Here is a 12,534-nt window from a genome sequence, read left to right on the forward strand (position 1 = left end):
GTGGGTCAAGTTTCACACACTGTGTCCACAGTCCAGGCAACTGCTAGCTATGCAGAAGAAACATCGTCAGAGAGAGAATGACAGTCATAGTCTGCCTGAGATCTGCCACCTATACACACCTCCTCTACCTTCTTGCTCTCTTCATTTTGATTTGGAGTTAATGTAGCTACCACTTCTACTTGGGTTTAGAAAAAACAATGATATGTTACAAAAACAATTTAATAAATTGTATCCTCTCCATTAAAAAACATATGTCAAAATATATTTATTTATTTAGTGTGTGTGTGTGTGTCTGCCATGAGAGTACAGGTGTCCATGGATTACAGAAGACGGTGTTGGATCCCCTGCAGCTGGAGTTACAGGCATTTATGAGCTGCCAGACACTGGTGCTGGGAACACTGGTACCCCGAGTGTTGAATGTACTCTTAGCTGCTGAGCACCTCTCTAGTCCCTAGATATCTGTAAAGGCAAACAAAACAAAACAAACACAGGGGATATCTTAGATGAGGTCCCGTCCCTGTCTGGTCTTGTTTCTGTCTCCAAGGGGTTTCCTTTGCAAAGTTGGCGCATGACCTTAGAACAACTTCTTGTGCTGACCCGTTGGCATGCTGTTGAGTTGTTTTGTACATTTGGAGGGCTCATAAACAGGTGACCATGTGGTTCACATCCTTCCCGATCTTGTTTTTGTCTCTTCCTCATTACAGTTATGAGAAGCATCTTTGCAACACCCGTAAACATGCAAAAATAAATTCTTATCAAACAATAGATAAGAGAAAGCTTCCTCAGCTAGATAAAGGGTCAGTTATAGGAATGTTTTACTTAATCATGGGATATGAAAACAGTGTTTTTGATATATTTAAGAAGAAAATAAAGATACCTCTAGTATAGGAAGTTTAAGCTTCCTTAAAAAAGAAACATTGAAGCCTTAAGTTAGGACCTGTGAGTGGCACCTTACTTAGAGATTTTCATTCACCCCCATCATCCACTTCCTTACTGTGGACGCTGGGTTACTTCCATGCCTTAGCTGCCGTGAACGCTACAGTACTAGGGGCATCTGGTGCTTTTCTTTTGATTTTTGTTCTTTTGGTGGAGTGCTTTTAATTTTTTACTTTGTTAGCTCATTTTACTTGTACATATTCATATCGAGTGTGCTATTTTCACATATGCATATAGCGTGCAAGCATATCTAACCTCTACTCTTTTTCCATACTTGCTCCCCAATTCTTCTTCTTCTTCTTCTTCTTCTTCTTCTTCTTCTTCTTCTTCTTCTTCTTCTTCTTCTTCTTCTTCTTCTTCTTCTTCTTCTTCTTCTTCTTCTTCTTCTTCTTCTTCTTCTTCTTCTTCTTCTTCTTCTTCTTCTTCTTCTTCTTCTTCTTTCTGCTAGGTGAGGTATGACAACCAGGAAGGGACAAATACTAAGCAGTTCCCCTTACAGGTGACTTTTGAAAGAGTCAGATTCCTAGCCTCAGGCTACACAGATGATTCCAGGGAGATTTTAATAGGGGATTTTAATCGGCCTAAAGTTTTCAATTATGCAAGGTAAAACAGTTACTTTGTTTACCTTACTTAACTTTCTTCACACACAAAATCTCCATACGCTCAAAAACACAATTACCGTCTTCAATGATTACACTGACTCTCCTCAGAGAAAATCTACAGTGGGACACCTAAGGCATGAGATGGGGCTCAGCCTCAGAGTTTCTGACTTCCTGAAAGTTAAGCGTTTAACTTTCAGGTTTAAGCGTGAAATACTTACCCAGGCCAGAGTAACCGAGTACTAGGGAGAGATGATAAACTCAACTACACAGAATTAAACATAACATGCAAGCACTAATGATACGTACAGATCAATGCCAAGTAACTCAGAAAAACAGAACTTAAGAATTTAAGAAAACCGTTTGAAGCTCCTGGAAGGGTGCAGTGGGGAAGGACTCGGTTTTCTTTAAGGGGTTGGCCACTGAGAGTCTCTGACCATGCTCCAGGGAGTATAGGGGCAATACAAACTGGACTTTTCTTTTTCTCCTTCTCTTTCTTCTGGGGAAGGAGGTCATAAGGGGGTGAGGGTCTGACCTGGGAGGACTGGGAAGTGAATGTGATCAGGGTGCATGAAGTGAAATTCCAAAATCATCAATAAAAATACGATGTTTGCCGGGGGAAGAAAAGTATTTGTGGTGAAGACTGGATTGTGAAAGTCATTTCTTTATGGCTGCCACATGATTTCAGCACAACCTAATAAAGTACTGATTACAAAAAAAGAGAGTTTTCGCAGGTGTGGCAAGGGGCTAGAAGTGCTGGCTCAGATTTGTTATCTCAGAGCTGGTGAAGCTGAGGTCGGAGTTTGTTATAAGAAGCCTGGGCTACATAGTAAGTGTCCGGCCAGTTTGTGTTATAGTGTGAGGGAGGCCCCATTTGAAAATCAAAACAGGGCCAGTGAGATGGCTCAGCACTTCAGTATACTTGCCTGTCAAGCCCGATGACTTGAATCCAATCCCTGGAGTTCACGTAAATATCAAAGGAGAGAACAGATTCCATAAAGTTATCCTTTGGTCTCCACAATTTATGGTGGCCATGTGTGTGAGTGAGTAAACACACACACACACACACACACACACACACACACACCACACCACACCACACCACACCACACCACACAAGCTCCAGGTTCAGTGAGATTCTATCTCTCAAAACAAGGTGGAGGAGTTGGAGAGGTGGCACTTGTTATTCTTGTAGAGGATCCAGTTCCCACACTGTGGCTCACAACCATTTGTAATTCCAGTCCTTCTGGCTTTCATGTGTGTGCCAGCAATACACACACATACACATACTCACACACACACTCAGTGAATGTTGTCTGATGAATGATACCTGTATAAGTTCACTCCTGGCCTTCACATGTGTGTGCACATAAATGCAAGCTCCATGTATGCACCACACACATGCACACATGTGCGCACACACACACAAACACTAATAATAATATTTTATAAATTAAAACATAAGGTGGAGAGTGATAAAAGACATCTGATCTTGACCTCTGGCGTCCATGTGCACACATACATGACATACCTGCACTTACATTTGAACATGGACACGTACAGAAAAAAAAGTCTCTCTTGCTCTTTCCCTCATGAAATAAAATGCAAAAAGAGAAAATCCTGTAGATATTGGAAAGATCAAAGCTAACATAGTCCTAATTTATGGAGCTAATGTTTGAGTTTATTAATGGCCTTGCAGGACTGAGCTAAAAAGGACAGCTTAGAGACTGGAGAGATGGCTCAGAGGTTAAGAGCACTGACTGCTCTTCCAGAGGTTCTGAGTTCAGTTCCAGCAACCACATGGTAGCTCACAACCATCTGTTCTCTCTTCTGGCCTACAGACATATATGCAGGCAGAATACTGTATACATAATAAATAAATAAATCTTTTAAAATCAGGATAGCTTTTTTTAACTTCCCTTTTCATACATATTTTTGCAAAACAACCTCTTCAATTATTTTCCTCATTTTTTTTCTTTGGTGTGTACAATTTTTCTGGTTTTTCGAGACAGGGTTTCTCTGTAACTTTGGAGTCTGTCCTGGAACTTTCTCTGTAGAACAGGCTGGCCTTGAACTCACAGAGATCCATCTGCTTCTGCCTCCTAAATTCTGGGATTAAAGGTGTATGCCACCACCATCTGCCATGTATAAATTCTTTAAAAACCATACAGCATCATTTCTGTATTACATTTGTCAGTGAGCAAGACAAATCTGCTAACCATACAATAAAACATTCCCCTCTTTTTTCCTTGCCTCTCCAGCTCCGAGATGCCCAACATATGTCATGATAACCAGCGTGTGTCATTGTTCTGGGCATTGAACTCAGATCCTTATGTTTGTGAGACAAATTCTTGACCAATTAAGCTGTCACTCTGGTGCAGCTACAGTGAGGTTTTGCAAAGACCCTACTTGCCATTTGTAGTAAGGAGGCTGCTTGTTTGTTTCCCAACCACCTGGCTGCCAAACTCCCAAAATAACCACATAGAAACTGTATTAATTAAATCACTGCTTAGCCCGTTAGCTCTAGCTTCTTATCAGCTAAATCTTACATCTTAATTTAACCCATTTCTATTAATATATGCATCACCACGAGGTCATGGCCTACCAGCAAAGTTTCAGTGTGTCTGTCTCCAGTGGCTCCATGGCTTCTCTTTGACTCTGCCTCCTTTCTTCCAGCATTCGGTTTAGTTTTTCCCACCTGGCTCTATTCTGCCCTGATCTGCTATAGGCTCAAAGCAGTTTTTTTTTTTATTCACCAATGGTCACAGCATTCAGAGGGGAATCCCACGTCACCCATTGGTGAGAACATTCGTCTTTGACTCTTGCCTGCAGTAATTACAGATGAGGTATCAGAATGGCGATTTCTTACTCCTTTATGCATTTATCAACTGGAATCCATCTAGAATGAAAACCAACTGGACTTTCTGATGGATGTGAAGGCTGTCTTCAATTATCAACTTTGCACAGCCTAGAATCACCTTGATAGATAGTTTCCGTAAGGGACTATCTGAATCAGGTTGACTGTGGGGCATGTCTATGGGGGACTATCTTGATTGCTTCAATTTTCTTTTATCTGTAAGTGGGTGGCCTGATTCCCTGGATGTGGGCCCTGGATTGTACAAGACAAAGTGAGCTGAGCACCAGGAGCTTATGTTCACTTTCCGCTGCTCTTGACTTTGTGTGCTATAGCTTAATGCTTCAGGTTCTGCCTCTGCAACTTCCCAGCAAGGATAGAGTATACCTGGGGTTGTGAACTGTAAACCCCCTTTCTTCTCAACCACTTTTTTTTTATTATTATTATTATTTTATTGAGAATAAGAAAAAAAAGTTTCCGCCTCCTCCCAGCCTCCCATTTCCCTCCCCCTCCCCCCACTCTTCTCCCCCTCCCCCCTCTCTTCTCCCCCTCCCCCCACTCCTATCCCCCTCCCTCTCCTATCCAAAGAGCAGTCATGGTTCCCTGCCCTGTGGAAAGTCCAAGGTCCTCCCCCCTCCCTCCATGTCTAGGAAGGTGAACATCCAAACTGGCTAGGCTCCCACCAAGCCAGAACATGAAGTAGGATCAAAACCCCTTGCCATTGACCTTGGCTTCTCATCAGTCCTCATGATCAGAGAGTCCGGTTTTATCCCATGCTGTTCCCGTCACAGTCCAGCTGACAAGTGAACGCAGAGCTGCCAGCAACTGGAGCAGCACGTTCTTCTTTGAATAAAGAGCTAGAAGATTCCAGGTGATGGTGTGCAAGAAGGATAGAAATATGTAGGAGTTGAAGATGGAGAAGGCCTGCAAAATTCTGTTCTTTTTTTTTTAAAGGTTTATTTATTTATTGTGTATACAGTATTCTGCCTACATTTATGCTTGCAGGCCAAAAGAGGGCACCAGATCTCATTACAGATGGTTGTGAGCTACCATGTGGTTGCTGGGAATTGAACTCAGGACCTTTGGATGAGCAGGCAATACTCTTAACCACTGAGCCATCTCTCCAGCACCCTGTTCTTTTTTTTTTTTAGTACAAATATGATTTCACAGTGGCCAAGGCTCCACAAAATCGGGCCTCTCGACATTCAGTTATAGATCAGGTAAGAGCTCACAGGGCCCCATCTCTCCCTGCTAAGTTGTTGGCTACTGACGGACTTTGGGGGAGGGGCAGTCATTGTCTTCAGTTGTTGATGAGCCTTCTAGACTCCACTGGACAGTTTCGAACTCATAGCCCTTGTTAACTTCAGTGGGTCACAAAACCACGCAAAAAGTCATAAATGGGGGAAAAAAGAGAGGGATTCAGGATGGGTAGAGGGTGACAATAACCAGAATGTACGATAAGCAGATTAAATAAAAATTATAATCCTCCAAATATTTGGGAGCTCAATCTTAGGGTCTAAAACACTGAGGCTCACCATGTACCCTAAGGGGTGAAGAGAGAGCCAGGACATTAACACAATAATTCCTGATCGTGACTAATGAATGAGGAATTGGTTCTCTTGTACTTCTAGCCCACAGACTGAGTTCCTGAAATCAGGAAAGGCATCCGTAGAAAGGCATGCAGGTGGGAGGAAAGAACTCAGTGATGTTCTGAAGCCACGTGTCATCCATTGCCCATGGCAGCACACGCTCTGAACTCAGAAAGGAAGGGAGAGGAGATAAAAGGAACCCATCTGAGGACCTGGATCCATATTATACCTGGTCACCCCGTTAGAAGGCAAAGGTGAACCAGAGCCACAGCTGCCAACCCCAAGAGAACCTGCAGACACCTGAGGATTATACAGAAGGGGTCCAGCAGGAGACAAGCTACCTGCCAGGGAAAACTCCCAGAGATCTTGTCTAGGCAGCAGTGGCCACAGATACGTATCACAAACTGGCTTGGCTTTGGGTGTTTGGACTTTGGCGGTGGTGGAGAGAGGTTGGCTATCACTTGCTAGGGCAGGAAGCTTTGGGTTTTTTGCAGATCCAGAATTTCTTGTTGTAACATTTGGTGTCGTTCCAGCCATCGTCTCTGAACTCCGCACAGTCTTCTTCCCCTAGGTTGTTGGGCTCTCCTTTATTCCAATACTTCATGAAACTGCAAAGACCACAAAGACATGAGATTCCGCCCCAGTCATGTGCCGTAAGTGCCTTTTTGGAGAGTGAATGGCAGATTTGCTTTGTATACGACATGATCCCACGACATGACATGTCTGAATCACTCTGATCTTTGCACCTTATCCATGTCTCCCATGATTGAGAGGACTTGTTCCAAGGAGGGGACGGTTGTCAGATGCAACAAAATAACAACAGAGACTCCACATATACAATTACCTCCTTCACCGAGTCAGTCCACAACTTGTCTACGACTAAAACAGCTAAGAACACCAGACAGCTAAGGACACCAGACAGCTAAGGACACCACACAGCTAAGGACACCAGACAGCTAATGACACCAGACAGCTAATGACACCAGACAGCTAAGAACACCACACAGCTAAGGACACCACACAGCTAAGGACACCAGACAGCTAAGGACACCAGACAGCTAAGGACACCAGACAGCTAAGGACACCACACAGCTAAGGACATCAGACAGCTAAGAACATTTGCCAGCTGACAAAACTAGTTTCGCCTGGGAAGTGAGAATATGCCTTTATAAGATTGACCTGTAGGGTAGCCTGTTGGGGACATTTTCATCATTAATGATTGATATGATATGTCCTTGCCCACAAAGAGAGTTGTCACCCCTGAGCAGGTGGTCCTGGGTAGCATAAGAAAGCCATGGATTCCATTGGATTGCCTATGAAGTGATTCCTATTTAATGCCCCCCCCCCCCCGCCACCCTGGCTGTAAGTCTTTCTTGAAGTTCTGATGATGGAACCCCAGGCACCTGCCATCCTATCTGAACCTCCTCTCCCTGCCATTCAGCAAATGTTCCAAGCTCTAATGCCAAGGTGACCAGGGGGGAGGAGATGAACCCCAAGGATGCCTCTAGACAAAGCCTTAAAACCTCATCCCGCTGTGTAAGGTATTCCCTTCGTCCGGTATTTACCTGAGTGTCAGAGGTGAGCCATCCACCCAGTGCCATGTAGCTTCATTATTTATGTCAATGAGCCCCATCCAAGTGTAGCCTCTTTTCTTAGAAGCCTGTTGTAGAAAGTTCTAGAAAGGCAGAAGAGGACGAGTCAGAAAGGAGTTCTGCCTCTTTCTTCTTTCCAACCAGTGTTTCCCCAAACTCTTGGTGGGAAGTTCTGCCTGCAATCTGACGTTCAGTTTTACACCTTATAAGGCTGCGAACACCATGCGTTCTGAACTCTCCACATCTGTGTGCTGTGGGCAGATGTGCTCTCACGCACAGAATGTGCCTACCTAGCGTTGTCCTGTACCTATCTGTCTGGAGGTTATCCACACGTCTGCGTGACTTTACTCGTGACTGGGTTTAACTGGCTGTGTGAGATCAAACAAGTTCATGATTACTGAATGTCTCAGTGACCTCTGCTTGCTCAGCTCTGAATCGACTGTGTCTTGCTGGTGCTTCAAATCAGTAAGGCTGGTGATATTTATACCAGGGAAATAGGGGCCTTACCCACTCTGAGGATTAGATGGGAAGTGGGGGGAGGAAGGTGTGAGGACCAGGAGGAGGGGAGGGAAGAGGGAACTGGGATTGGTATGTAAAATAAAAAAGATTGTTTTAAAAAACGAAGAAAAAAAGGGCACACATCAGGAGGTTTTTTTTTTTCCCCAACAGAGGAAGTTGTAAAGGGCTGGTCGCAAATCTTAGGTGTTCCCCCAAAGCATAAATCACAGTAAAAACTACGGTAGTGGGGCTGAGGAAATGGCTTAGTCAGACAAGTGTGTGCCACACATGCGTGAGTTTGACCCCCGGGCAAGCAAGTGAAAAGCCTGCTGTGACGGTGCACACTTGTAATCCCAGCATTGGGTAGGCAGAGATAGGAGAATCCCCGGGACTTGCTGGCCAGCCAGCTCAGCCTAAATAGAGAGTTTCAGGTCCCTGAGAGATCCTGCCTTAAAAAAGGTGGACAGCACCTGGGGCCTGATGCTCAAGGCTGACCTCTGGCCTCCACACGCACACAAGTGCGAGAGTATGTGTACATCCGATGACAGCGTCAGGTGTGGATCCTCACCTTCTTTGAGACAGGGTCTCTTGTTTATCACTGTGTACACCAGGAGAGCTGCTTTCTGGCTTCCACAGGACCTCTTATCACTCCCTCCTGTTTTACTGCAGGACACTGGGATTACAGATGTGTGTTCTCAAGCTGGGCTTTGTGTGGGTTTGAGGGGTCCAAACTCAGGTTCCCATGCTTGCCTGGTAAATGTGCTTCCCACCGAGCCTTCTCTCCAGCCCTGGAGTACGCCTTTTTGCAGGTGCTCTGACATCATTTGTAACCTGTCATCCTCCTCTTTAGACAAGCAGCTTCTATTCTAGAACATTGTATCCAGCCAAATACTTACTCCCCCCAGCCAGTGGCCGGAGGCAGCTCCAGATGAGGACTGAGCCCCACCAGGCATACCTGCTCTTCATCACTCTTGATGACCACAAGTTGAGCCCCCACATTCTGGCAGGCAGTGGCAGAATCATTCCAGGTCCTCTGGCTCACAGAGAAAAAGTAGCAGCTTCCTTGAAAGGGTGTCCAGTCCCAGGGACAGGGGCGGCACAGGCGATCTGTTGGAGGAGGCAGGTCAGGATGGACGCATGCTTCTGTGACTGCTTAACTTCCAAGGCCTCCAGAATCAGGCCCCTCCTTTGACACAGAACCATAGGGAGCCATTCTCTACTCCACTTCTTGAGTCCCTTATCTACCCAGGAGATTCCAGGAGTCCTAGCCTGATCTCCAGACAGGAAGAGGTTGCAGTTTAGAGCTAGGAATGGAGGTCAGGAGACAGGTTTAACCAAATATCACCCATGTGCGTGCCCCTGTGAACATTGGGTGTCTTATGCGTGCACAAGCCTGTGAACACTGAGTGCCTAATGTGTGCACAACTCTATGAACATGGAGTGCCTCATTTACACAACCTCTGTGACATTGTCTAGTGTGTGCACAACCATGTGAACATTGAGTGCTTACCATGTGCACACCTACCCCGTCCAGGCTCCTGTGAATCTTGAGTGCCTATTTTGTGCACAATCCCTGTGAACACTTGACTGCCTATTGTGTGCACAGACTCTAATCAACACCAACGAGATACCTTCTTTAGTAATTACACTACATGCCCATTCTACAGGAGAGGAAACCGAGGCGCAGCAAAGAGCAGTTATTTAAGCAAAGTGACTCTGTGGAAACCTTCTCTGGCTGTGATAGCCCTCATTTCCAGTTACTCACCTACCCCAGCCTTCAGCTGGATTAGTTCCCGGTAGACCTCCTGGCTGGACTGCTCCTGTCCCTGAGAACTGGGGATCTTGAAGACTGGTCCGAGAGAAACAAGTCACTGCAGTTAGTAAATGTTTCTATTTTTTCTTGACCTATACTAAACTCGTAGGACCAGGACATCCTTTTTCCTTTCCCTGCTTTCCTTCTTCCTTCCTTCTTGTCTTCCTCCCTCCCTCCTTCCTTCTTTCCTGAGACAGAGTCTCATGTAATTCAGACTGCACCAAAAGTTCTATGTAGCTGTGGTTGACCTTGAACTCCTGATTTTCCTGCTTTTGCCTGCTGATTATTGGGGTTATAGGAATGCACCGTCAAACCCAGTTTTATGTGGTGCTGGGGGTGGAACACAGGATTTTGAGCTTTCTAGGTAAGGGATCGACCACTGGAGTGATGTCTCCAGTGGTGTCTAAAGCCAGTGTTCCCCTGCAGAATGCCTATTCAGAGGACCATGAGGACACAATCCCAGTCAGTTGCTCCTCCCTTCTGGCTCCCTCTGGTTGAAGAGCCGGACCTGGGGGCCCAAACCTCAGTCCTGCCTGACCTTTCACAAGGATGACGAGCAGCAGCACAGAGAAGACAATGAGGAAGAAAGCCTGCAGTGCCAAGGGGACGTGGTTGAGGCCCAGGTGCCCTGTGGGAGGGAAGGGTGGAATGTTAGCACCTTGGTGTCTCTGACTCAATGTGGCACGAGACAGGCAGCGCACCAGTCTCATTCTGAAGGCACAGGATTACAGTCCTGGAGAGTCCAGGACCATGTACACAGGATCTGAGCTTCTAACTCTCTGGACTCCCGTGGCCAGAGCCCCAACCTCCACCCCCACAGGAACCCAAGTATCTGCCAGGAGCAGTCCACAGTCCCTCAACCTCTTTTACCTGCGAAGCTACTGAATCCAGAATTTGGTTGGAAGCCAAAGCCTTTGATGGAGTACCTGGTGGGGCCGGTTACCAGCTGTTCCTCATCTGAGTGGAAAGAGTGTCAGTCACAAACAGGGTAGCCTGAGACACGCACCGCCCCAATGGTGCCCCATCCCCAAGTTCCCGGAGTACCAGCCCAGTCTCACCGAGAGGGCCGAGCTGCTTCTTCCCCATTTCCTTGGAACCACTCATCTCAGCGGAGAAGCTGGTGGGGACAGCAGCTTTTATTCACCACCTCCCTGAATGTAGTCTTACTTAGGAAGAGAAATTGGGAAGTGGGTACTGACGCCGGAAGAGTCAGAGGGAGGGACCTGAGCATCTGACACAACAGGCAGGAGATACATGTTCCAGGAATTTCAGAGAGTGGCGAGAGGGTCTGGGCTTCACAGCGAAAAGAGCCAATTCATTTCCAGTATGGTCAGTTCAGAGACATCTTCCATAGAAACCAGTAACTTGTAAAACAAAGTGACACCATTGTGTCTTTTTCACTTATCATGGGGTGTGGGCTGGGAACACCATATCTTCCCAGAAACAGCACCCCGCAGACACTAGGCATTGCAGTCTTGGTTTACTGAATGGCCTTACTCATGTGATTGTCTTTCTTTCTTTTTTTTTTCTGTTTTTTTGAGATAGAGTTTTATGTAGTCCAGGCAGGCCTTAAACGCCACATGCATCAGGGGATGACTTGAACTGCCTCATCTGTTCACCTCCTGAGTGTTGGAACTAACGGAGCCACATCACCACCCCACTGTTGATTCCTGTGCATTCATTAAATCTTATAAAGTATTTAGATTTCATGTTTTACCTAATGTCTATTAAATGCTTGGACCATTCTTTAATTGTACAAATACATTGTGATCGTACAGTCTTCTGCCATGTCCTTTTGTCATATCCCTCCCATGTTGCTGACCACCCCTTCTCCCCAACCAGTCTCCCTCCTACTTTTATGTCTTCTTTTCTCAGTTATTATTTATTATTGAATTTATTTTTAAAACAATCTTTTCTCATTTTCCATGCCTATACCAGTTCCCACTGCCTCCCCTCTTCCTGCTTCCCCCACATTCCCCTACCCCAATGTTGTTTGAGGTTTCTGTTCTGCCCAGTTCTCACAGTTGTTAAGTCCCAAGGAAATCACACAGAGGTCTACAGTAACTATAAACTGATTGGCCCATTAGCTCAGGCATCTTATTAACTCTCATAACTTATATTAGCCCATTATTCTTGTCTATGCTAGCCACATGGCTCAGTACCTTTTTCAGCAGGGCAATCACATCTTGCTTCTTCTGTGGCTGGGCAGGACTGCAGAGGAATGGACTTCCTCTTTCCCAGAATTCTCCTGTTCTCATTGACCTGCCTCTACTCCCTATCTGGTTGTCCCACCTATACTTCCTGCCTAGCTACTGGCCAATCAGTATTTAAAATATAATTGACAGAATACAGACCATTCTCCCACACCACTTCCTGTGCCCATGTGTTGCAGTCTACTTCCCACTTTCTCTTCTATCAGGTTCATTGTGGTCAGATTTATATTGAGGACTTTAATCCATTTGGACTTGAGTTTTGTGCATGGTGATAGATATGGATCTATTTTCATTCTTCCACAGGTTGACATCCAGCTATGCCAGCACCATTTGTTAAAGATGCTTTCTTTCTTCCATTGTATAATTTTGGCTCCTTTGTCGAAAATTAGGTGTTCATAAGTTTGTGGATTAATATCCGGGTCTTTGATTCAATTTCATTG

At 45.5% G+C, this 12,534-nt stretch overlaps 1 protein-coding gene across 1 annotated transcript; it reads right to left on the reverse strand.

Moving 5' to 3' along the window:
* Positions 1 to 5,316: 5,316 nt before the first annotated feature.
* LOC126491646 (CD209 antigen-like protein A) lies at positions 5,317 to 11,045 on the reverse strand. Its single transcript, XM_050127457.1, has 7 exons — positions 10,940 to 11,045; positions 10,752 to 10,838; positions 10,420 to 10,509; positions 9,834 to 9,917; positions 9,024 to 9,175; positions 7,544 to 7,653; positions 5,317 to 6,586 (listed from the first exon to the last, which is right to left on the reverse strand). Exons 1-7 carry the CDS (start codon positions 10,983 to 10,985, stop codon positions 6,436 to 6,438), a joined length of 720 nt encoding a protein of 239 aa, XP_049983414.1. The 5' UTR covers positions 10,986 to 11,045; the 3' UTR covers positions 5,317 to 6,435.
* Between the last annotated feature and the right edge of the window lie 1,489 nt (positions 11,046 to 12,534).

This window comes from Alexandromys fortis, unplaced genomic scaffold (genome assembly GCF_014885135.2).
Source record: "Alexandromys fortis isolate MF-2015 unplaced genomic scaffold, M_Fortis_MF-2015_v1.1 scaffold_271, whole genome shotgun sequence".
NCBI lineage: Eukaryota > Metazoa > Chordata > Mammalia > Rodentia > Cricetidae > Alexandromys > Alexandromys fortis.